General features: G+C 38.8%; 2 protein-coding genes across 4 annotated transcripts in view; both read right to left on the reverse strand.

The window, feature by feature from the left end:
- LOC102062210 (uncharacterized) overlaps positions 1-5,160 on the reverse strand; it is a 53,874-nt gene extending 48,714 nt beyond the window's left edge. Inside the window, exons 1-3 of the mRNA XM_074557307.1 lie at positions 5,143-5,160; positions 3,823-3,915; positions 1,444-1,522 (exon numbers count right to left, since the gene is read on the reverse strand). Coding sequence (XP_074413408.1) covers positions 1,444-1,522; positions 3,823-3,915; positions 5,143-5,160 — 190 coding nt within the window. The remainder of the gene's footprint in view (positions 1-1,443; positions 1,523-3,822; positions 3,916-5,142) is intronic.
- A 696-nt stretch (positions 5,161-5,856) lies between these two features.
- The window catches only part of BRIP1 (BRCA1 interacting DNA helicase 1), a 60,343-nt gene continuing 44,104 nt past the window's right edge, over positions 5,857-22,095 (reverse strand). For 2 of the 3 annotated variants that reach the window (XM_074556926.1, XM_074556927.1), the window contains exons 17-20: positions 13,404-13,516; positions 11,968-12,050; positions 8,475-8,786; positions 5,857-7,794 (exon numbers count right to left, since the gene is read on the reverse strand). In XM_074556926.1, coding sequence (XP_074413027.1) covers positions 7,004-7,794; positions 8,475-8,786; positions 11,968-12,050; positions 13,404-13,516 — 1,299 coding nt within the window. In that variant the 3' untranslated portion in view covers positions 5,857-7,003. The remainder of the gene's footprint in view (positions 7,795-8,474; positions 8,787-11,967; positions 12,051-13,403; positions 13,517-22,095) is intronic. The other variant, XM_074556928.1, reaches the window with a different exon arrangement.

Raw genomic sequence — 22,095 nt, forward strand, 5'->3', positions numbered from 1 at the left:
ACATTTACAAGATGGGAATTTAGGCCCTGATCCAATACCCACTGCAGGCACTGAAAAGACTTCTATTGCTGTAAATGGCCCTTGGAAGAAGGCCTTCTTTAAAATTTTTAATGTGTCCAAAATTTACTTTTCAACAGATAATTTTCCCCTTGTTATTACTCCCAAATCGAGCAGCGAGCTTGAATCCACTTTGAATAAAGCCATTTATTTTTTAATTTTCAGATTTTTTAACTTTCCTCAATCAACTGGCATCTGAGATTCAGTTTAAACAACATAAAACTCCTTGCTGACAAAGCCACCCTGACATTCAGACATTCTGCAGCCCAGAATGCTTCTCCTGAGCCCTGGGGCTCCAGCTCAGGTTTGCACCAGAGATTTGATGATTCTGATAAATTCAGGGAGGGAGTGAAAGTTCCTGATGAGATCACTCAAATTTTAAAGGTTCTTTTGGGAAAATAGGGAGGCAAGGAGTGACCTGGGCCTGCCCACTGTGGAGTTTCCTATCTGGGCTGGGTTTAATAAGTGCAGAAAATGGAAAATCTCCCATTGTTCCTCAGGCACAGGTTTGGTTTGCTGAAGAGATTTTTGTCCTTTCTTGGTTTCATCAGCTCCAGACTGTTTAAGCATGAAGCATCTCTAATTGGCATGGAACTGATGAGAATATCTTGTAATTAGGTCATTATCACAATGGCCCAGCGGCCTGAAGATGAAGTTTATTTTTAAAAAAATAGAATTGCTGTTATTTTATCAGCCTTAAGCCATTCCCAAATTAAAGTGTCTCACAGAAACACAAAGAATTCCCACAAGCAGCTCACCCCCACTTTGTACAACAGAATAAAACCAAATTAAGGTAGGTTACACACTGAAGAATATTCATTATTTCAGGCAGACTTTTGATAGTTCCATGCACTGGATTCACTGAGTTACTGTGCCAGGGTATTACCAAACCTCTCACATAAACTGGGAGCAAATTAACACCTAATCCTGGGAAGGAACAACCCAATGAAAGGTTCCACTATGCTCCAAATAATTCCTTCAGCCTCCCACAATGGCAGCAGGAGCTGCCTTCAGTTAACTCTCAAATATCAGATTGCAGCTCGAGACAGGTCAGTGTGGCAGCACCTGAAAAACTGCCAGAAAAAATTATTTATTTTAAATAAGAAATAAAAATAAATAAAATAATAAAATAATAAATAAAAATAAATAAAATAATAAATAAAAATAAATAAAAAATAAAATAATAAATAAAAATAATAAAATAATAAATAAAAATTGTTCTTGTCCCGACTCCCTTCTCCGCCCTCCAAGGCTTTCTGCAGATCTCATTTATCCAGAGAATGAAAATGAACCAATTACTCTAAAATATCCCTGCAGCATCCCAAAGTGGGAAAGCAAAGGATGGATGAGAAATCCCATCCCTGCCACTGAAACCTCGGCTCTTACCCTGAGCTTTGGGCAGGATCTCAGCTCCACACACAACACAGGCCAGTCCTTTCCTGCAAGGCTGCTTGTGTGCTTCCTTCTAGCAAGGCAATGCACAAATTGGTGTAAATACTGCTTTGCATACAGTAATTATGCACAGTGAAGCATTTAAATAGAAATAAATTATATTATAAATAAATTACATCTACCCAAACTGCTTCAGACAAATACAGTACTGAAATACTCAAAGGTTATCATTTATAGTAATGATTAAAGGTTATCATTTATAGTTAATAATGGTTAATGAATGGTGAAAGGTTATCATTTATAGTGAATAATTCAATATATACCATGCTAAAAATGTTTAGCCTTATTTTAATAGAAACATTGTTATATAAAATCTGAGGGGTTTTACAGCATTTCAATATAAATAAATTATATTATAAATAAATTAAATCTACCCAAACTGCTTCAGAGAAATACAGTACTTGAAATACTCAAAGGTTATCATTTATAGTAATGATTAAAGGTTATCATTTAATAGTTAATGAATGGTTAATGAATGATGAAAGGTTATCATTTACCCAAACTGCTTCAGAGAAATACAGTACTGAAATACTCAAAGATTATCATTTATAGTAATGGTGAAAGGTTATCATTTATAGTTAATATAGTTAATTCAATATATACCATGCTAAAAATGTTTAGCCTTATTTTAATAGAAACATTGTTATATAAAATCTGAGGGCTTTTACAGCATTTAAATATAAATAAATTATATTATAAATAAATTACATCTATCCGAACTGCTTCAGAGAAATACAGTACTGAAATACTCAAAGATTATCATTTATAGTAATGATTAAAGGTTATCATTTATAGTTAATGAATGATGAAAGGTTATCATTTACAGTTAATAATTCAATATATACCATGCTAAAAATGTTTAGCCTTATTTTAATAGAAACATTGTTATATAAAATCTGAGGGGTTTTACAGCATTTAAATATAAATAAATTATATTATAAATAAATTACATCTACCCAAACTGCTTCAGAGAAATACAGTACTTGAAATACTTAATGGTTATCATTTATAGCAATGATTAAAGGTTATCATTTATAGTTAATGAATGGTTAATGAATGATGAAAGGTTATCATTTACAGTTAATAATTCAATATATACCATGCTAAAAATGTTTAGCCTTATTTTAATAGAAACATTGTTATATAAAATCTGAGGGGTTTTACAGCATTTAAATATAAATAAATTATATTATAAATAAATTACATCTACCCAAACTGCTTCAGAGAAATACAGTACTTGAAATACTCAAAGGTTATCATTTATAGTAATGATTAAAGGTTATCATTTATAGTTAATGAATGGTTAATGAATGATGAAAGGTTATCATTTACCCAAACTGCTTCAGAGAAATACAGTACTGAAATACTCAAAGATTATCATTTATAGTAATGATGAAAGGTTATCATTTATAGTTAATATAGTTAATTCAATATATACCACGCTAAAAATGTTTAGCCTTATTTTAATAGAAACATTGTTATATAAAATCTGAGGGGTTTTACAGCATTTAAATATAAATAAATTATATTATAAATAAATTAAATCTACCCAAACTGCTTCAGAGAAATACAGTACTTGAAATACTCAAAGGTTATCATTTATAGTAATGATTAAAGGTTATCATTTATAGTTAATGAATGATGAAAGGTTATCATTTACAGTTAATAATTCAATATATACCATGCTAAAAATGTTTAGCCTTATTTTAATAGAAACATTGTTATATAAAATCTGACGAGTTTTACACCATTTAAATATAAATAAATTATATTATAAATAAATTAAATCTACCCAAACTGCTTCAGAGAAATACAGTACTGAAATACTCAAAGGTTATCATTTATAGTAATGATTAAAGGTTATCATTTATAGTTAATGAATGGTTAATGAATGATGAAAGGTTATCATTTACCCAAACTGCTTCAGAGAAATACAGTACTGAAATACTCAAAGATTATCATTTATAGTAATGGTGAAAGGTTATCATTTATAGTTAATATAGTTAATTCAATATATACCATGCTAAAAATGTTTAGCCTTATTTTAATAGAAACATTGTTATATAAAATCTGAGGGGTTTTACAGCCTATAACTCTGCAGGCTATCAGATTGTTGGGAATTTTAAAGGAGCCTGGCATGGCTGGTGCCTTTGTGTTTCCCACAGAAACAAAGGCTGAGTGTGTCAACCAGAGCTCTGCAGATCAGGAAGAAATAATTTCCTTGTGTTATTTCATTGAAAAATGATATAATAATAAATGATTCTCCATTCCCTTGCACCCTGGCCCTCAGCACAGGAATTTCATCCATGGTACCTTTCTCTCTCTGGAGGAGCCACTTTGCCTAAGGGCAGCCTTCCTTCTGCTGCATCTCCTCTGAATTTTCAATCCTTCAATAAATTCAACATTCTGTTAGTATTTTAGGCAACAGAGATCACACTGAGCTGTTATATCAAAGTAGGAAAAGCATTTTCAATATTTTAGCCTTGATAGATGTGATAAATCCAAATAAATAATTCTAGGGAATTCAGTATATTGAATTCCCTTCTATCTGCAGGCTGGGCAGCATTTAATTCTGAGAATGACCATAAATATTTTATCTCTAGCATATCAAACAGCACAATTATTAAATGGAAAGACAAATTCAGGATGAATTTACACCACAAGAAACACCCCACCCCTTACCTTCCAAACCCAAAGGGGATTTATCCACCTGTTGATTTGAATTTTTAGAGGACAAATTTTTTCCAGAAATCACAGTAACAAGTGCTGATGTTTCAATAGGCATTTGAGAACTAATGGTTAATTTGGTGTAAAGTGCAATGGGTGTGATTTGCCACAGAGCAGGCCCTGCCTTGAAGGATTTCTGATCAAAGGAAGAGGCACCACAAGCTCAAGAAAGGAACAATCTGCTCCAGATAAGGAAAAGGAGATGGATTTTCTTCTTTTTTTCTGAATGTTATGGATTTAAAGACAGACAAATCTCCTGAAAGACAAATAAGAGGCTGTGGGCCCCTGGATGAGCAGCCAAGTCACCAAGCTTAAGTGATTTCTGTTCAGACACACAAAATGCAAACAGGGTTTGGGGCACGAGATTTGCTTTAGGAAAAGGGAGGAGCAAACCCAGGGACAGCTCCAGAGGCCAGGAACCAACAGGAACTTCATTATTTCAATAGAAATTAAGAATATTTCTCTTTGGATGTGTCAGAGGTTTTCAGTGATACCAACATGAACTTCAGCATTGTTTCAACAGAAATTAAGAATATTTCTCTTTGGATGGGTCAGAGGTTTCCAATCCAATACTGATACCAACAGGAACTTCAGCATTATTTCAATAGAAATTAAGAATATTTCTCTTTAGATGTGTCAGGGGTTTTCAGTGATAGCAACAGGAACTTCAGCATTATTTCAATAGAAATGAAGAATATTTCTATTTAAATGTGTCAGAGGTTTCCAATCCAATACTGATACCAACAGGAACTTCAGTATTATTTCAATAGAAATGAAGAATATTTCTATTTAGATGAGTCAGAGGTTTCCAATCCAATACTGATACCAACATGAACTTCAGCATTGTTTCAATAGAAATGAAAAATATTTCTCTTTAGATGAGTCAGAGGCTTTCAATACTGGTACCAACAGGAACTTCAGCATTGTTTCAATAGAAATTAGGAATATTTCTCTTTAGATGTGTCAGAGATTTCCAATCCAATACTGATACCAACAGGAACTTCAGCATTATTTGAATAGAAATTAAGAATATTTCTCTTTAGATGAGTCAGAGGTTTCCAATACTGGTACCAACAGGAACTTCAGCATTGTTTCAATAGAAATTAGGAATATTTCTCTTTAGATGTGTCAGGGGTTTTCAGTGATACCAACATGAACTTCAGCATTGTTTCAACAGAAATTAAGAATATTTCTCTTTAGATGTATCAGGGGTTTTCAATACTGGAATTTCTGCCCTATTAACTAAACCAAACCTGTGAAATCCAGGACTGAAATCCAAGGAAACTTGGTCATCAATATTACAAAAATGGAACCAAAAGCCTTATGGCAAATACTGCCAGTTGAAGAAATTCTAGTGCTCTTCCCATTCTTGCAAACTGTCCAATTTCATAAAGATGAATTTATTTTACAAAGAAAGGACACAATTTAAATCCCATTGATCTGAGCATATTCACAGTTCTGCAGGGATGGACTCAAAATGTTATTTAGATGAACTTCTATGGAAAAGGACCAGTTAATAATTTCATTTCTACTCTCAAGCAAAATATCAACACTTATGAACCAATCTTTAGATGGCAAAAATCCTGCATCTTCATATCAATGTAGGATGGCAATGAAGAATATTTTCTTAAAAAGTCATTATGTTTTATTACAGAAAAATCCTGGCTCTTTTCATTGCAGAAAATGAAAGAAACATAAAAATAAAAATAAAAAAATAATAATAGAGTGGGCAAGATTCAAAGACCTTTGTGTACAATTTACATTTTATATGTTACATGTAAAAAGTGCTTGTAGGACATACAAATGAGAACAGGTTGTGACATGAATAAACACAGAATCCAAGCAACAGAAATGAGATCCTCTCACAAAAGGAAAACTTAAAGAAATCTCAAATTTTTCTCTCAAGAAGCTTCTCATCTTCATCAAATATCAAAATGTGCACAGCTCCTGCTGGGCATTTTGATGTAAGAAATTGGAAGGAATCAAAGAACTGGAAAATAAACCTGTTTTGGTATTTAGGCTCAATCTGTCAATGACCTGATCTGCAAAGATGCTGTTCTTCATGTTTTACTAAAAAACCCCAATCTAACAAATGCAGAAAACCTAATTTGGTTATATGGGTGTCTGGCTTTCTCAGGAAAACCCCAATTATTGGACTGTATTTAATGGAGGGTTAATTAAATCTGTCATGGATAAACCAATAATTCCAGGTCAGATCCTACGTGGGTTTCTATTCAGAATTTCCAGACATGATGTTCTCCAGCCATGAAATCAGGATGAGGAATCTTCATCCCATCTCCAGAAAACTGCACATGGCAAACTTCCCCCAGTGAAAACCCTAAAGATAAAATGAGGAATGGAGCCTGAGGGGAAGTTTTGTTGCATGGGAGGTGCAGCTGCCCCGTGTGCTCTGAGGGCTGCTCAGCCCAATCCCCACAGGAGGAATCTTCATCCCATCTCCAGAAAACTGCACATGGCAAACCTCCCCCAGAGAAAACCCCCAAGATAAAATGAGGAATGGAGCGTGAGGGGAAGTTTTGTTGCATGGAAGGTGCAGCTGCCCCGTGTGCTCTGAGGGCTGCTCAGCCCAATCCCCACAGGAGGAATCTTCATCCCATCTCTAGAAAACTGCACATGGCAAACCTCCCCCAGAAAAAACCCTAAAGATAAAATGAGGAATGGAGCCTGAGGGGGAGTTTTGTTGCATGGGAGGTGCAGCTGCCCCGTGTGCTCTGAGGGCTGCTCAGCCCAATCCCCACAGGAGCTGTCACCGGGTGCCACCAGTGCCCAGCAGAGAGGGGGACACACCTTTATTTCTGGATCTGGAGAGGCAGATTTTCCTTTTTGGGGTGTCCTGGGCTGCTCCCTGCTGTGCTCCAGCTGTGCTGGCCCTGCCCCTCACAGCCTCCATGCTGCCAGGGGGGCTCCTGCCAGCCCCAGCTCCATCCAGGGTTCCTGAGGGGCTGCTGGCAACCAGAGCAGGGACTCTGGGGTTCCCACATTCCCCCCAGTTCCCAGGGCTGGGACAGGCTGGCTCTGGGGGCTCAGTTCTCTGCTCCTCTGGCTCTGCATCATCATACAGTTCTGGGGTGTAGTAAATGCTCTCATCCTCATCCTCATCCCCATCTAATGCTGAAGGCTCAGCTCTCCCTGCTGCTGGAGGGAGCTCCCTGCAGGGCTCAGCTCCAGGCTGGCCTCCAGCACCGGGGGCCTGAGGGCTCTGAACTGAAACACGGCTTGTTTCCAAACATGATTCTGCTGCACTTGGTGTGTGCTCTGCAATTAACGCTGATTGGCACTGATTGGGATGGTCAGCAGGGTCCCTGGGCCCGTCCCCATGCTCCTGGCTGCTGCTGCCTGTGGCCCTGCAGTTCTGGGCTGCAGGAGTGGAAGTCAGAGGCTCAGGGCAGCATTTCTGCTCCACACCATCAGCACTGCTCCAACCATTCACTTCTTCTCTCTCTGCTTTGATTGCTGCCATTTTGGGGGTGCAGTCCATGGGTGTCCTTTTCTGTTTGACATGGTGGGAATGGCTCTCTACATCAACTTTCTGCTCACCTGTCACAAATCACAAAACATCAATTAATTGCATCTGATTTACAGCATGTTTAGCACATCAGAATTACCACTGTTTCAGAAGGTTTACAGTGATTTTACAACATTCATTAAAAACAATAATACAAACAAAAGCCCAGATGTTATAACTATACTTGTACATGAATTGTCTTAATTAAATAAATAGATTAACAGGCACATAAAGGTAGAGTATGAATGGATTGAAATTTATAATCTTTATTATTGGGCTTTTTCTTGATTGAAATGAAATCAGAACTTTTCCTTAAATTTAGGGATGGATTGTACTTGTGAAGCTGGAACCAGAGGAGATCACAGGGAAGGTGTCTCACAGCAATGCCCAAACAACAGATGTAGCTTGAACCAGGGCTCAACTTGCACTAATGCCAATCTTGCTGTGTTTCAAATATATTTTAAATTATCTTCACAGTGCTCAATGGAAAAAGAAATTAAAATGAAACCATTTTTGATTGTACTATAAACTTATCAAAGATTACTCTTTTAAGACAACCAGATGGAACAAGAATTAATTTCAGTCTGTTGAGCACAGCTCCTCCACATTTGCGAATAATTATCATTTTCCACTATAGCACTTCTGTAATTTTAAAAAACCTGCAGAAAAGCTTCAAGTCCCCATTTGAAACTGCCAGTGGGAATGAACATACTTGGTTTGACTGCTGCCATGCTGTCACTGGGCTGATCCCAGGCTGCGGGATGAACTGAGCCGATGGTTGTAGTGCAATGAACTTCTGGGTCCAAACTGTGGCTTGTGGCAGGAACAGCAGGGCACAGAGCAGAGCTGTTGTGCTGTGGGGAGCCCGGGGAGGGGTGGCAGGGCTGGGCAGGGGGCTCGGGGCCAGGCTGTGCCCAGGGCTCCCCCGGGCTCTGGTTGCGCAGGGCGAAGGCGCGCAGGGAGCGCAGGGCGCTGCTGAAGGAGCCGTGGTGCTGCACCTGCTGCCGGATCCACTTGGACAGCCCTGGGGGCACAAACACCGCAGTGCAAAGAGTCAGCTCCTCAGTGCAAAATAGCAGCGCTTTACACCAAAATAACAGCACCTTACTCCCCAAAATATCAACTCCTTACTCCCCAAAATATCAACTCCTTACGCCCCAAAATATCAACTCCTTACGCCCCAAAATATCAACTCCTTGCTCCAAGCTATCAGCACCTTGCTCCAAAATAACAACACCTTGCTCCAAAATAACAACATATCCAAAATAACAGCACTTTACACCAAAATAACAACATATCCGAAATATCAGCACCTTACTACAAAATAACTAATTGAAAATAACAGCACCTTGCTCCAAAATCACAGCACCTTACACCACAATATCGGCACCTTACACCAAAATAACAGCATATCCGAAATAAATAACAACATATCTGAAATATCAGCACCTTACTCCAAAATAACAACATATCCGAAATATCAGCACTTTACACTAAAATAACACCACCTTACTCCCCAAAATATCAACTCCTTACACCAAAATATCAACGCCTTACACCCCAAAATATCAACTCCTTACTCCCCAAAATATCAACTCCTTGCTCAAAGCTATCAGCACCTTGCTCCAAAATAACAACATATCTGAAATATCAGCACCTTACTCCAAAATAACAACATATCCAAAATATCAGCACCTTACTCCAAAATAACAGCATATCCGAAATAAATAACAACATATCTGAAATATCAGCACCTTACTCCAAAATAACAGCATATCCGAAATATCAGCACCTTACTACAAAATAACAGCATATCCGAAATATCAGCACTTTACACCAAACTATCAGCACCTTACTCCCCGAAATATCAACTCCTTACACCAAAATATCAACTCCTTGCTCCAAGCTATCGGCACCTTGCTCCAAAATAACAACATATCCGAAATATCAGCACCTTACTACAAAATAACAACATATCCGAAATACCAGCACCTTACTCCAAATAACAACATATCTGAAATAAATAACAACATATCCGAAATACCAGCACCTTACTCCAAATAACAACATATCTGAAATAAATAACAACATATCCGAAATATCAGCACCTTACTCCAAAATAACAACTCCTCACTCCAAACTATCAGCACCTTACTCCAAAGTACCAACACCTTACACCAAAATATCAGCTCCTTACACAAAAATATCAACTCCTTATGCCGAAATATCAACTCCTTGCTCCAAACTATCAGCACCTTGCTCCAAAATAACAGCACTTTACACCAAAATATCAACTCCTTACTCCCCAAAATATCAACTCCTTACACCCCAAAATATCAGCTCCTTACTCCCCAAAATATCAACTCCTTACTCCAAAATATCAACACCTTACTCCCCAAAATATCAACTCCTTACACCCCAAAATATCAACTCCTTGCTCCCCAAAATATCAACTCCTTGCTCCACAATATCAGCACCTGTCCAGGATTTCCCAGCCCCAAAGTGGAGCAGCTCTCTGGCCACAGACAAACACAATTCCCAGGCCGTGTTTGTTTCTCACAGCGCTGCTGGGAGAGGCTCAGAGCATGAGGAACAATTCTGATCTGAACCTGCTGTTAACACCTGGTGCTGAGCACATCTGCAATGTGGGATGGAGATTTGTTCATCAAAGGGTGCTTCGTTAATTAGCCAGTGGGATGTGCTTGAAGTGAAGGACCAATGAGGTCCAGCTGTATCGAACAGTCTAGAAAAGAACCATGGGTTTCTTAATAAAGAGTTATTGCTCAACCTTCTGTAATACATGGAGTCTCTGCTAATTATTGATCAACCTTCTGTAATACATGGAGTCTCTGCTAATTATTGATCAACCTTCTATAACACATAGAGATTCTGCTAATTATTGATCAACCTTCTGTAATACATGGAGTCTCTGCTAATTATTGATCAACCTTCTGTAATACATGGAGTCTCTGCTAATTATTGATCAACCTTCTATAATACATGGAGTCTCTAATTATTACCTGGCCAGGGGTCTGTTACAATGATACCCTAAGAGCACAAATATTTCTGTGTAGCCTCAGAGATTTCAAGAATTCACTCATGAAGCTACAACAATTGCTCCTTTCCAGGGCTGGGAATTTGATTTATTCAATGGCAGTATTCTGATAAGCAAACTAAAAATATCCTTCTTTTTCTACTAAAAGCCTTTCCCTTTTTCACTAGTCTTCTTTTTAGGCTCAAACTGTTGCCTTGCATAAACATCTTTATATTTCTTTGTTGTCTGGCTGTTCATTCTGCTTGTTATCATGAATTATTTAAAAGTGGCTTACACAGAGTTCAGCTATTTATTATCATATTAACAGGGTCTGATAAAAATTTGAATATAATCAAGCTTTTTACAACTTTGTGTTAGATTAAGTAACAGTAACTCAAAGCATCACAACTGTTATACAACCACAGGTTTTATAATAACCTGCTCCTATCAAAATAATCAAAATATTAAATATCAGATGTCTGAAGCATAACAGCTTTTTAGGTAATATTGGAGCACAGAGGAGTCAGAAAAAACTGACTGCCTCGATTTTAGAAAGTGTTTTTGAACCCATTTAAATATTCTTTGTGTATCAATTAAAAAAAAAAAAAAAAAAAAACAAAACAAAAGAACCCAAACCCACAACAACAGAGAATTTCACTCTTCTGTGAAGTTTTACTTTTTAGTGAAAGAAATCTCACCAAGCGTTGAACATATGGATTATTTGTGCTCCTACATGAATTTCCAGTGCTTCCTTCAATAATTTCAGTGTATTTTTAGTACACCAGGAAGGAGCTGGACTCAACTGCAGCAGCTGAGCTCCACCTGCTGACCAAGCCCAGCATGGGCTGCTGAGCTCAGCTCTGCCCAGCAAAAAGGGCAGGAACAAAGCTGGAAACACATTCCTAAGCAGTTTATTTTCTACTTTTTGCTTTTTAAAGGTTGTGTGCAGGATCTGTTTTATTTCACCTGCATTTATTTCTACCCAGTATAAAACTACAAACAGCAATCCCTTGTTGTATATTGAATATTCAGCAGTTCAGTGTCTGTTCCATGGCTGGGGCACATTCTGACCCTTCCTATCACCTGTATTTGCACAGCCACATTTTTGTAATTCAGAGTTTTCAGTATTTTTCTATATTAGGAGTTTCCCCAGAAGATTTTTACCTCTTACCAGTTATGTATTTATTGGGGTTCTTCCTGAAGCGGTCGTCAACCAAAATAAGAGCCCCCCAGTCATTCCTGTGCCTTATACACCTAAAAGTGAGGGGGGAAAAGAGGATTTATGTCATTAGAGAGCACACAGCAAAAATCTGTGGGAATTGGGAAAAAGGAATTGCTCTGAGTCAGCTGGAAAATGCAAAGTTATACAGGAATGCTGGGCTAGTGGATGCACCAAAAATTGTTATGGATGTCGTGGAAGCTTCATATTCCTTCAGCTGCTGAATGTACATGGAAACAGCTAAATTCAAAATAAACCACAGAAATATTCAACAGCCAATCAAACCACATAATTTATTTTCCACTCTCAACTGGCAGTGTAAATATTGCATTATGGAATATCCTGGTTTTATCAAAATCCTCCCCCACATCTCAGGTTAGCAATGGCTTTGATTTGTGGTTTGATAAGGAATTTGTACCTTTATGTCAGAATGGAAGCCTATTTTCTCCATTTCAGACCACCCAAATCATAAATTAAACAATAAGTTACTGTCACTAAAACTTGATTTAAGTTCAAGCTGATTTATTTCACTACTGGTATTGAGAGCTTTCTTTACCTATTTAATTAATGCTCTTTGATTCCAAAGAGGAATTTAAGAAATCAGGCCTGTAACAACAAGAATCCACAAGGAGATTTCCTAATGTTACAATTTCTCTCAATTTTCTCTCTAAGCCTTCATTTATGTCATCACATTTGCATTAGGACTCATTCAAATCAGAGTTTTCCAGCTGATGTTTCTGTGTCTCTGTAGCCATGACAGATGCACCTACAACAGATATGGATGACAGCTCTAATCTTTATTTATATGATAAATTTTTGCTGAAGGAGGATGAATTAATTCTACCTTGTTAATAACATTTGGGGGAATTTTTCCATCTAGGAAATGGAAGCTACAGCACTTCTTCTAAATCTGGGAGGAGATGAGTGAGCACAATAATTGAATTGACCTTTTGCAAAGGTCTGAAAAACCCCACTGCTATTTCTCCCTTTCAAAAGTACTTGTAGGCAAAATATCAAACAATGTCCTGAGCCCACTGAGAGTGTGAACAATTAGGGCATTGGAAAAGTCCTGAGGATCTCATTTGCTTTAAAGCTCAGGAAATATTTGTCTCTGCTTGTGCTTTTATTTTCCTGTATATCTTGACTATGAGCAATCAAACTTCAATGAAATTGAAGCGGGTTCTGAATGTAAAATAAAATCTGAATTATAACAATGCACAACAGGCTGAAAGCAGAGAATTGTCAGCACAGAGCAGCTCAAGAGACAAAATTTGCAATATGAGAGGTTTGGCCTTACCCTTTTGTGCTAAAAGTGGGGAATAAATCCTTTAAGATCTCCCTAAAAAAAATTCTACAGATTTCTATAGTTTTAGTGATGTTTATCTCACCTTCCCAGGGCTTGGTTGAGAGCTCTGTAAGCTTGGATTTCATACCACTGACTCCCTGATAAAAGGCCTCTTGTACTTTTGTGCTGGTCATTGTACTTCCTCTTTAATTCAACCTAAGAAGGAAACCATAAAATATTTGGTTTATTAATGCTGTTGAAAAGGAGACATTCTAAAAGGGGAAAACAAGCAAACAGTGATTAAATCAGAGAATATCTAAACTGTGCTTCAGTGTTTCACCTCTAAATTTTGTACACTAACCAATTCTGGCTTCTGAACTTGCCCTCAGCTGTGATCTGTTCCAATAATTTCAATGTATTGACATGAGCACCGTGGGATCTCAGCACCTCAGCACTGAGGTGCCACCGAGAGCACCCCTGGGGGGCTCGGGAGTCCTGGAATGTTCCAGAAGTGTCTGGTGGCTGCACTTTGATCCTACACAGGAGACGACACCTGTATGAGGACAGGAGGGTTTCACCGGGGTGAATGGTGAAGGGATTGGTTAATTAGAGAGTGAAACACAGGGTTTAGGATTTCTGTACAGGGGGGTTTAGAGAAGTAAGATGGAGGAATTGGGGCGTGTCCTGTCCTTCTTCTTCTTCTTCTTCTCCTCCATCTTCTGTGGTGATGGTGGCACTTTGGGATTGGTCATTACTAAAAGTGCACTGGGCAATAAGGGTGAAAGGTATTGGGGAAAAATGATAAATATTGTACACGTAACAATGGGTATAAAGATAGGTGACTGTCCGGAGGGCAGCACAGTGTGCTCATGGCTGGCTGCTGAGCAGAGCTCTGTCGGGCCGAGAGAAAATCTTTTAGATAAACAATTAATAAACACAGAGACCGAAAGAAGAACTGAAGCCTCTTCTCGTCCTTTGATACGCGGCTGCCCCAAGGCCACCCCGGGCCTTTCCAGGCCCTCCAAACAGCCGAAAACCGGACAGAGCCCCACACACCCATCCAGAGCCCTGTGCCAGTGAGAGGAGGATGAACTGCTCAGACAGGTGAAAAACCCCAAACCAGGGACAGGTACAGACTGCAAAGCCCATTTATTATTGGCCCTTCCTAAAGGAATTCCCCACTGGAGCTGTCCCTCTGTCACCAAAGCCACCCCTCATCCCCAGCTGGGACCAGACCCAGGGAGGGTTCAGCAAATCCAACTTTTCCTCCTCAACAGGAGCTGCAAAAAGCTCTGGGCACAGAGGGGCTCTGCCAAGGAGCAGCACTCAGGGGCACCAAGCAAAATTCCAGCTTGGCATCAGCTCCTGAGCTCTGGAAATGTTTCACTGCAGAGCAGGGGAGAGCAGGCAGGGAAAACATGTTCTCCTTTTGCAAACACAGCCCTGATGCTTCAGAACCTGCCCAAGAAATCCCTTCCCAGTCAGGATAACCACACACAAAGCCTGGTCTGAACGGGAACAATTTGCATTAGAACATTATTTACATCAAAGGTATTATTATTATTATTATTATTATTATTATTATTATTATTATTATTATTATTCAACCAGGGGAACGGAATCATTATTTTTTTTAAAGAAGCATAAAACTACCCCAAAAAGGGTTTTTCTGCTGCTCTTTTGTGCAGTATTAACCTTTCTAAACTGACAAGTGAAAGGACACGCTTCAGGAGAGAAAGCAGCAGACTTCTAACCTCTTCTGACAGGTAACTTTCAAGTTGCATTTGGATAAGAAATTTTATTTTATGTACTTATGCCCTTTAAATTGCCTGTCAAATTTACAAATTCAATCTTTACAGCCAGAAAGTAAATTCAGTTTGATTTCACAGATTTAATATTTGTTCCAGTCACTCAGAATTTACTGACTGGCATGTGAGGTTTCCTTTTTAATTTTCCAAACAGAAGATGATTTCTTCTGAATGGTCTATGAACATTAAACCATTCCTTAAAAAGGAACTTGGCTTTGTCTGTGCATTTCTACAAACTGAAATACAAGCTGGAGAAGGAAAAGGGTACTGCTCACCTCTGGAAATGAGGAATGATGATGGAAAAGTTCACTGAAGCCTTTAAAACATAACCATTGACAATATTCTCCTGTGTGTGTTTTGCGTCTGCCTTCTAGTCCTGGTCAGTTTTATACCAATTTATTTGTTGGGAGAATTGTGTTTTCAGTAAGATTTTGGCCATTTGGAAGCAGTGGAGGTTCACCAGCCCCTCACCTTGCCAGCAGCCTGTGCAAGCAGTGTTGGGATAAGTGTTCCTGTGTCTTATGTGAAAAATGACATTATTTTTAAATACCTGCATAAACTCACTGAAGTAACAGTAAAATGCAAACCAGTCAGATCATCTAAATAAAATACAATATTTCTATATTCTTCTAATACATGTCAGTGTTATCAAGCTTACTGCTTGTATGCACATCACCAATGACATCTCATTGCTCAAATGATATAAACCCCAATTTTTAATATAAAACCCCATGGGCTTGGGGGGTTTTAACCCAAATCCATTGCTCTAAGGGTGTAACACATCTCTAAAACTTCCTTCTATTAATTTTAGAAGAGTTACCAGAAAAGCAGCATTGTGTTTTGTGCCTGCAGAGCTCCTGCCTCAGCAGAGACGGGAGCTCAGACACATGTTATGGAAAATCCTTTCCTTAGGATTTTTCCTCCTGAGAAGCTGGGAGGCCTCAGGACCAAAATGTAAACATTGATTATCTGCTGCTGTGGAATGCAACAGGTGCATCTGTGATTGGCTCATGTGGTTGTTTCTAATTAATGGCCAATCACAGCCAGCTGGCTCAGACTCTGTCTGAGACAGAGCCTTTGTTATCATTCTTTATTTTTCTATTCTTAGCCAGCCTTCTGATGAAATCCTTTCTTCTATTCTTTTAGTGTAGTTTTAATGTAATATATATCATAAAATAACAAATCAGCCTTCTGAAACATGGAGTCAGACCCTCACCTCCTCCCTCACCCTCACAGGGGAGGCTGTGCAGGTAAAAGGCCAGGGCCTGTCATTTCCATGCAATCAGAATCTATTTCATTGTGGACCTGCTGCATTCCCCCCCATCAATTCCAGGCCAGATTCAAGCTGACATGTTACATATGTGAAAAAGGCAGTGCCTCCTGCTAGCAAATCTCCACAACGTGCAGGAAAGCACAGGCTAGAAGGGATTAGTTAAAATGTCAAAAGACAGCCTTTTCCTTTTACCTGTTCATCCTTAAAAACATCCTGCCAGCTCTGGGGCAGGATTTGCAGACAAAGAGCTGCACGAGGCCCCTGGCAAGCTGTGCCATGCTGTAGCTGTCACCCAGATGAGCTCTGATCTGCGTGGGAGGCCACGGGCACAGCTCAGTGCCAGCTCCACCTCACCCCCTCCTGCTGCACGGCTCAGTTACCCCACAGCCCTCACTCTGCCGCCGCAGCTGGGACACAGCAGCCAAAAACAGAAATGCCATCAACAATTCTGGTTCTTTTCAGGACTGGAAAGATACTTGGAGGCAGTTCGTGCTACAGCTCAAGTGGATTTTTCAAACAGAATTAGCGACGGAGGTTTTTCTCCACTGACGACAATATTAAATGACATTTGCGACATTAGATTTTAAGTTACCTGTGGTGATATTCCTTCACATGAGGAAATTCAGACTTATTCAGGATATAAATGGATTTATACTGTGGTGACCATGGATTATATGAGTTAGTTCACAGCACAAAGCTGAGAACTCAAAAGCTACAGCTTGGTTTTGACCCCAAAAATAACCTTGGACCCCCAAAACTACAGCTTGGTTTTGACCCCAAAAATCCACACCCAGAACCTGCAGCCTTGGAGCAACACACCAGGCTGAACCAGGTTCACTCACAATACACAAACAGTATTTAAAGCAAGGTGTACAAATATCAATCTATTACGGACTAATTATGGACTAATTATTTCTAGAGAAAAATCAATCAGGATACTGTAAAATGATTTATCCATTTACAACAACATTAAATGACATTTGCTACATTAGATTTTAAGTTACCTGTGGTGATATTCCTTCACATGAGGAAATTCAGACTTATTCAGGATATAAATGGATTTATACAGTGGTGATCACGGATTATATGAGTTAGTTCACAGCACAAAGCTGAGAAGAGGAACTCAAAAACTACAGCTTGGTTTTGACCCTCCAAAATAACCTTGGACCCCCAAAACTACAGCTTGGTTTTGACCCCCCAAAATAACCTTGTTTTTGACCCCCAAAATAACCTTGGACCCCCAAAACTACAGCTTGGTTTTGACCCCAAAAATCCACACACAGAACCTGCAGCCTTGGAGCAACACACCAGGCTGAACCAGGTTCACTCACAATACACAAACAGTGTTTAAAGCAAGGTGTACAAATACCAATCTATGGTGGACTAATTATGGACTAATTATTTCTAGAGAAAAATCAGGATAGTGTAAAATGATTTATCCATTTACAACAACATTAAATGACATTTGCTACATTAGATTTTAAAATAAGTTACCTGTGGTGATATTCCTTCCTATGAAGGAACTCAGGCTTATTCAGGATATAAATGGATTTATACAGTGGTGACCATGGATTATATGAGTTAGTTCACAGCACAAAGCTGAGGACTCAAAAGCTACAGCTTGGTTTTGACCCCCAAAATAACCTGCAAATTCACACAGAACCTGCAGCCTTGGAGCAACACACCAGGCTGAACCAGGTTTATTCACAATACACAAACAGTATTTAAAGCAAGGTGTACAAATACCAATCTATTATGGAATAATTATTTCTAGAGAAAAATCAATCAGGATACTGTAAACTGATTTATCAGTGCCAGTACCACGACATGAAGGCTGAATGGGCTAAGCCCATTTGTTTATTTTGTGTAATTTAACCCAGCAACATGATCTGTGTTTGGTTTTACTTCACCTGGCGAAGTTCTGAGGGTTATTTTTAATGCATTACTTCACTGAACCAAATGCAAACTTTGCTTTTTAAGAACAAATACAAGTGACAGTTTCCAGGCTTTCTTTGACAGGACATCACAAACATCCCCAGGTGCCTCCTGCTCGCTCTGGTAGGCAAAGGAAGAGAAAAGAGCAGGAAAAGGCAGCAGAGCTGGGGCTGTGTCCCTGCATGGCCAGGGGAGGAGGCACAGCCACACCTGCACCAGCTCCTGCCCTTCCCTCCCTCCATGGAAAGAAAAACCAGCAAATGCATAAAAACATTTTCTGCCATTCCACTAACTTGTTTCTCTGGTTTTATGAGAGGAAAAATAGTAATGGAAGCAAAGACATTGCTCACATCATCCAAAAAAATTTTTAAAGTTACATTCATGTTTAACATCTACTAATTCCCCATGTCTGAAACACAAACAAGCAGAGAAAATGCCAGGTGGTCACTCCCCTCTCCATCCCAAAAAAGACATAAAAATGGTTTTTAAGCAAATCTCCCGTCCTAAAAATCTCCTGTGTCCACTGAGAGTCTCTCTCCCACCTGAAATAGCAATAATTAGAATTTTGCAGGAACACTTGCCATCTACTTTCCTCCTGACGAATGCCAAGGAACCATAAAAGTTTGTGAGTGCAGGAAAGTTAAAACATTAAAAGCCATTTCTTTTCTTTTACATCTGAAAATTCTTCAATAGAAGCAGCATTTCACTCACTTCAACAGCAGAACGGGCTGGGGTTTAACACAAATAATGCACAAGGAAAGGCCTGGCTGGGTCACAGAACAAGCTTCAAACTCCCCACCCCCCCCAGCCATGTCTAAACACAAAATTCCCATTTCTGAGCCCACAGGAAAAAGATGTTATGGCAGGATTTTATCTTTGAATGCTCCACGCATTCCAAGTGCAGTGTTAATACATAAATTATATGGAATAAGCAAATTTTTATTAGCTGAATTTCACCAAACTAGATTCTGTCAATTACAGTAATTTATTTAGGTCATTCTAACGAGTGCATAGAACTAAATAAGGTCACTAGACACGAATATAACAGTTTTATTTTCACATATAAATACTGCATTTCCTCATAAAAGCCCCCAAACTGCCAATGAGACAAGATCAATATTTGTACTGCTCAATTATCATCAGGGTGCTGGCACACAGAAATTGCCCAGGTGACCTTTTCTGCCTGAACATTTCTGTGTGCACTTACCAAAATGCCTTCCTTGGATAACACTGAATAAAAAAGGAATCATTCCAGACCTCAGAGCTGCTCTGTCTCACAGGGAACATGGAAATATTTTGGGATTGAACAGTGCAGTGTGAATGGGGATATAATCAAAAGTAGAGAGTTACTGAGATAGAAAAAATGGTACAAAAATACAGTGCAAGGAATGTTTCCCAACTCTGACTAAGCACAATAATAATTTAAATTAAACGTTAAAATAACAATAATTTTCTTAGAAATCTTGCTTTTCCTAGAATATGGTAAATAAGAATTTAATTTTTCCAGCAATCACTTACATAGCACAAGATTATTTCTCCTTTCAAGGGACACAAAACATACAGGCTTAAAAACTGCTACAAGAACTAGAAACTCAATATTGAGACACATCATTATTCTGAAACAATGTCCTGAGCCCACTGAGAGTGTGAACAATTAGTGCATTGGAAAAGTCCTGAGGATCCTCATTTGCTTTAAAGCTCAGGAAATATTTGTCTCTGCTTCTGCTTTTATTTTCTGCTTTTAATTTATCAGGAAAATTATTCTCCATTTGTTGAGAAATATCTCCATTTGAGATAGAAGTGGAAACTTCAGCCAAGGAGCTGCACAATTTTTGTATCATTAAGTTCCATAAAGGCCAGAAAATTGTAATTGATGATTTCCTTGGTGTAAGGATAAAGGAGCAATCCCCTCCATGGCAGCCTGGGGAAAGAATTCCCATCCAAGGAAAACTCCAGCAGTGCCCCAGCTCCCAGCCCCAGGGAGTTCATTGGCTGTTGGAGATTTTTTCAGGGATGGCCTAGAAGGCAGCTGTGAGGAGCAGATTCTCACAGCCTGTTTCTGTGAACAGCAGAAGTTCTCAAGTTATTTTTAATTACAGGTAAAAGTGACAAACATCAGAGTTCTCAGGCAGCTTTCTCATAAAAAGTGGATGTTCTATCTTTGGCTGTTTTGGGAAAGCAAGAATAATTTTGAGAACCCAAATCTTAGTATTAGAAACATAAAGTAGAGTTAGTATGTTATCTCTGACCTATTGTGAGCTCAGATTTTGCAATATGCATGAAGTGAATTAACACTGTTATAAAAAGTGATTGATTGATCAATAAAAGTAGAGTCAATGCTGACCAATGCAAAGTGGGTCATCTCCCCTCCAACTTCAATATATAGAAAACTTCAATAATTGGCCTCTGCTGATGTGAAAGAATTTGATTTTCTGCATTTTGTGCCGTGTTTTGGTCAAGTCCTGCTGCCTGTTCCATGCTGAGTTCCCCCTCCTGCAGCAGGAGAGGTGGGAGTGCAGCAAAGCTCCCTGGGCAGGGCACTCTGCACTCCAGAGCTGCCCATTCCCAACATTTCTCTTTCTTTGCAGCTCCCCAAGGGAAGAACAGTAAATTATGACTTGAGCTAAACAAGTCACACTTGGCTCCAAAATCAGATTTTCCTACCTCCACTTTCAGGTCCCAGAGGTAGGCAGAGGAAATCCTGGTCACAGCCAAAGAAGTCATTTTTGGCTCTGAAATAAATTTTCCTGCCTCACTGGAGCCAAACTCTACCATTGAGAGCACCAGAGCTTTGAGCAATCCTTGAACATTTTCTTTTATATTATTTTGTTTTAGCAACCTGATTCTTCAGCAATATGAAACCCCTTGCAATAACACAGAATTAGGGCTTGGCCTCTTTCCTCAATCAGTTTTGTTTATAATCAGGTCTGAGCCTGAATCATTTCTTTCTCCCCAGCCCTGACAAAGTGTTTTACACTCTTCTCTTTGTCAAAAGCAGTGAACCTAAGATAGAATATGCCTAAAAATGTTGAAGAGAAACTAAATTATTATCTTTAAAGCCTCCACAGAAATTACTGTAACTTATAAAAGCACACAGTTACTTAGGGAATTCCAGTGTTTGCCATTTAATACCAGGATTTGTGGTATATACTCAGCACAAACATATGGAAAAACTAAAATTGGATATTATTCATCACACTTGACAATGAGTCTCTTGCCCAAGATTGATGTCTGGACCCAAAATGCTGCACTTCAAAATATCTAAGAGAAGTTAATTAACAGTATGTTAGCATCAGATAACACATCTGTGGGATTATCCATCTCCTGCTGTCACATTATTTATGTTCCTTAATATTACAGCTCAATCAAGTTACAAATCATAAAACATATTTAGAAAGCAGGTTGATCACAGACAAGTCATATTAGTGGAGATGAGCCAACATCAAAGTGCCAAGAGGAATTATTGCTCTCCAGGGGTGCAGCCCCACAAAGCCTGCAGCCTGTGCATTAAAGGGATCACTCACCAAGAAAAAGCTCTGCAAGGACTGAGGGGTTATGGAATTGAGGCTTAAGAGGACTTTTATTACCCCAAAATGCAGACATTCAAGTGTTTGTTCATGTAGAAGCCCAGCACTTTTTAGTGATTTAAGCCAATCCCAGGAGCATGGAATTCATGGCTATTCCAAGGGAATTGTTCATCACTTGCATTTCCTGTTTTTAAAGGAATGCCATTATCAATCACCTTATCAGTTTCCTCCTCTGATACCTCTGCTGGGCAC

This window comes from Zonotrichia albicollis, chromosome 22 (assembly GCF_047830755.1).
Source record: "Zonotrichia albicollis isolate bZonAlb1 chromosome 22, bZonAlb1.hap1, whole genome shotgun sequence".
In the NCBI taxonomy this organism is placed as follows: Eukaryota; Metazoa; Chordata; class Aves; order Passeriformes; family Passerellidae; genus Zonotrichia; species Zonotrichia albicollis.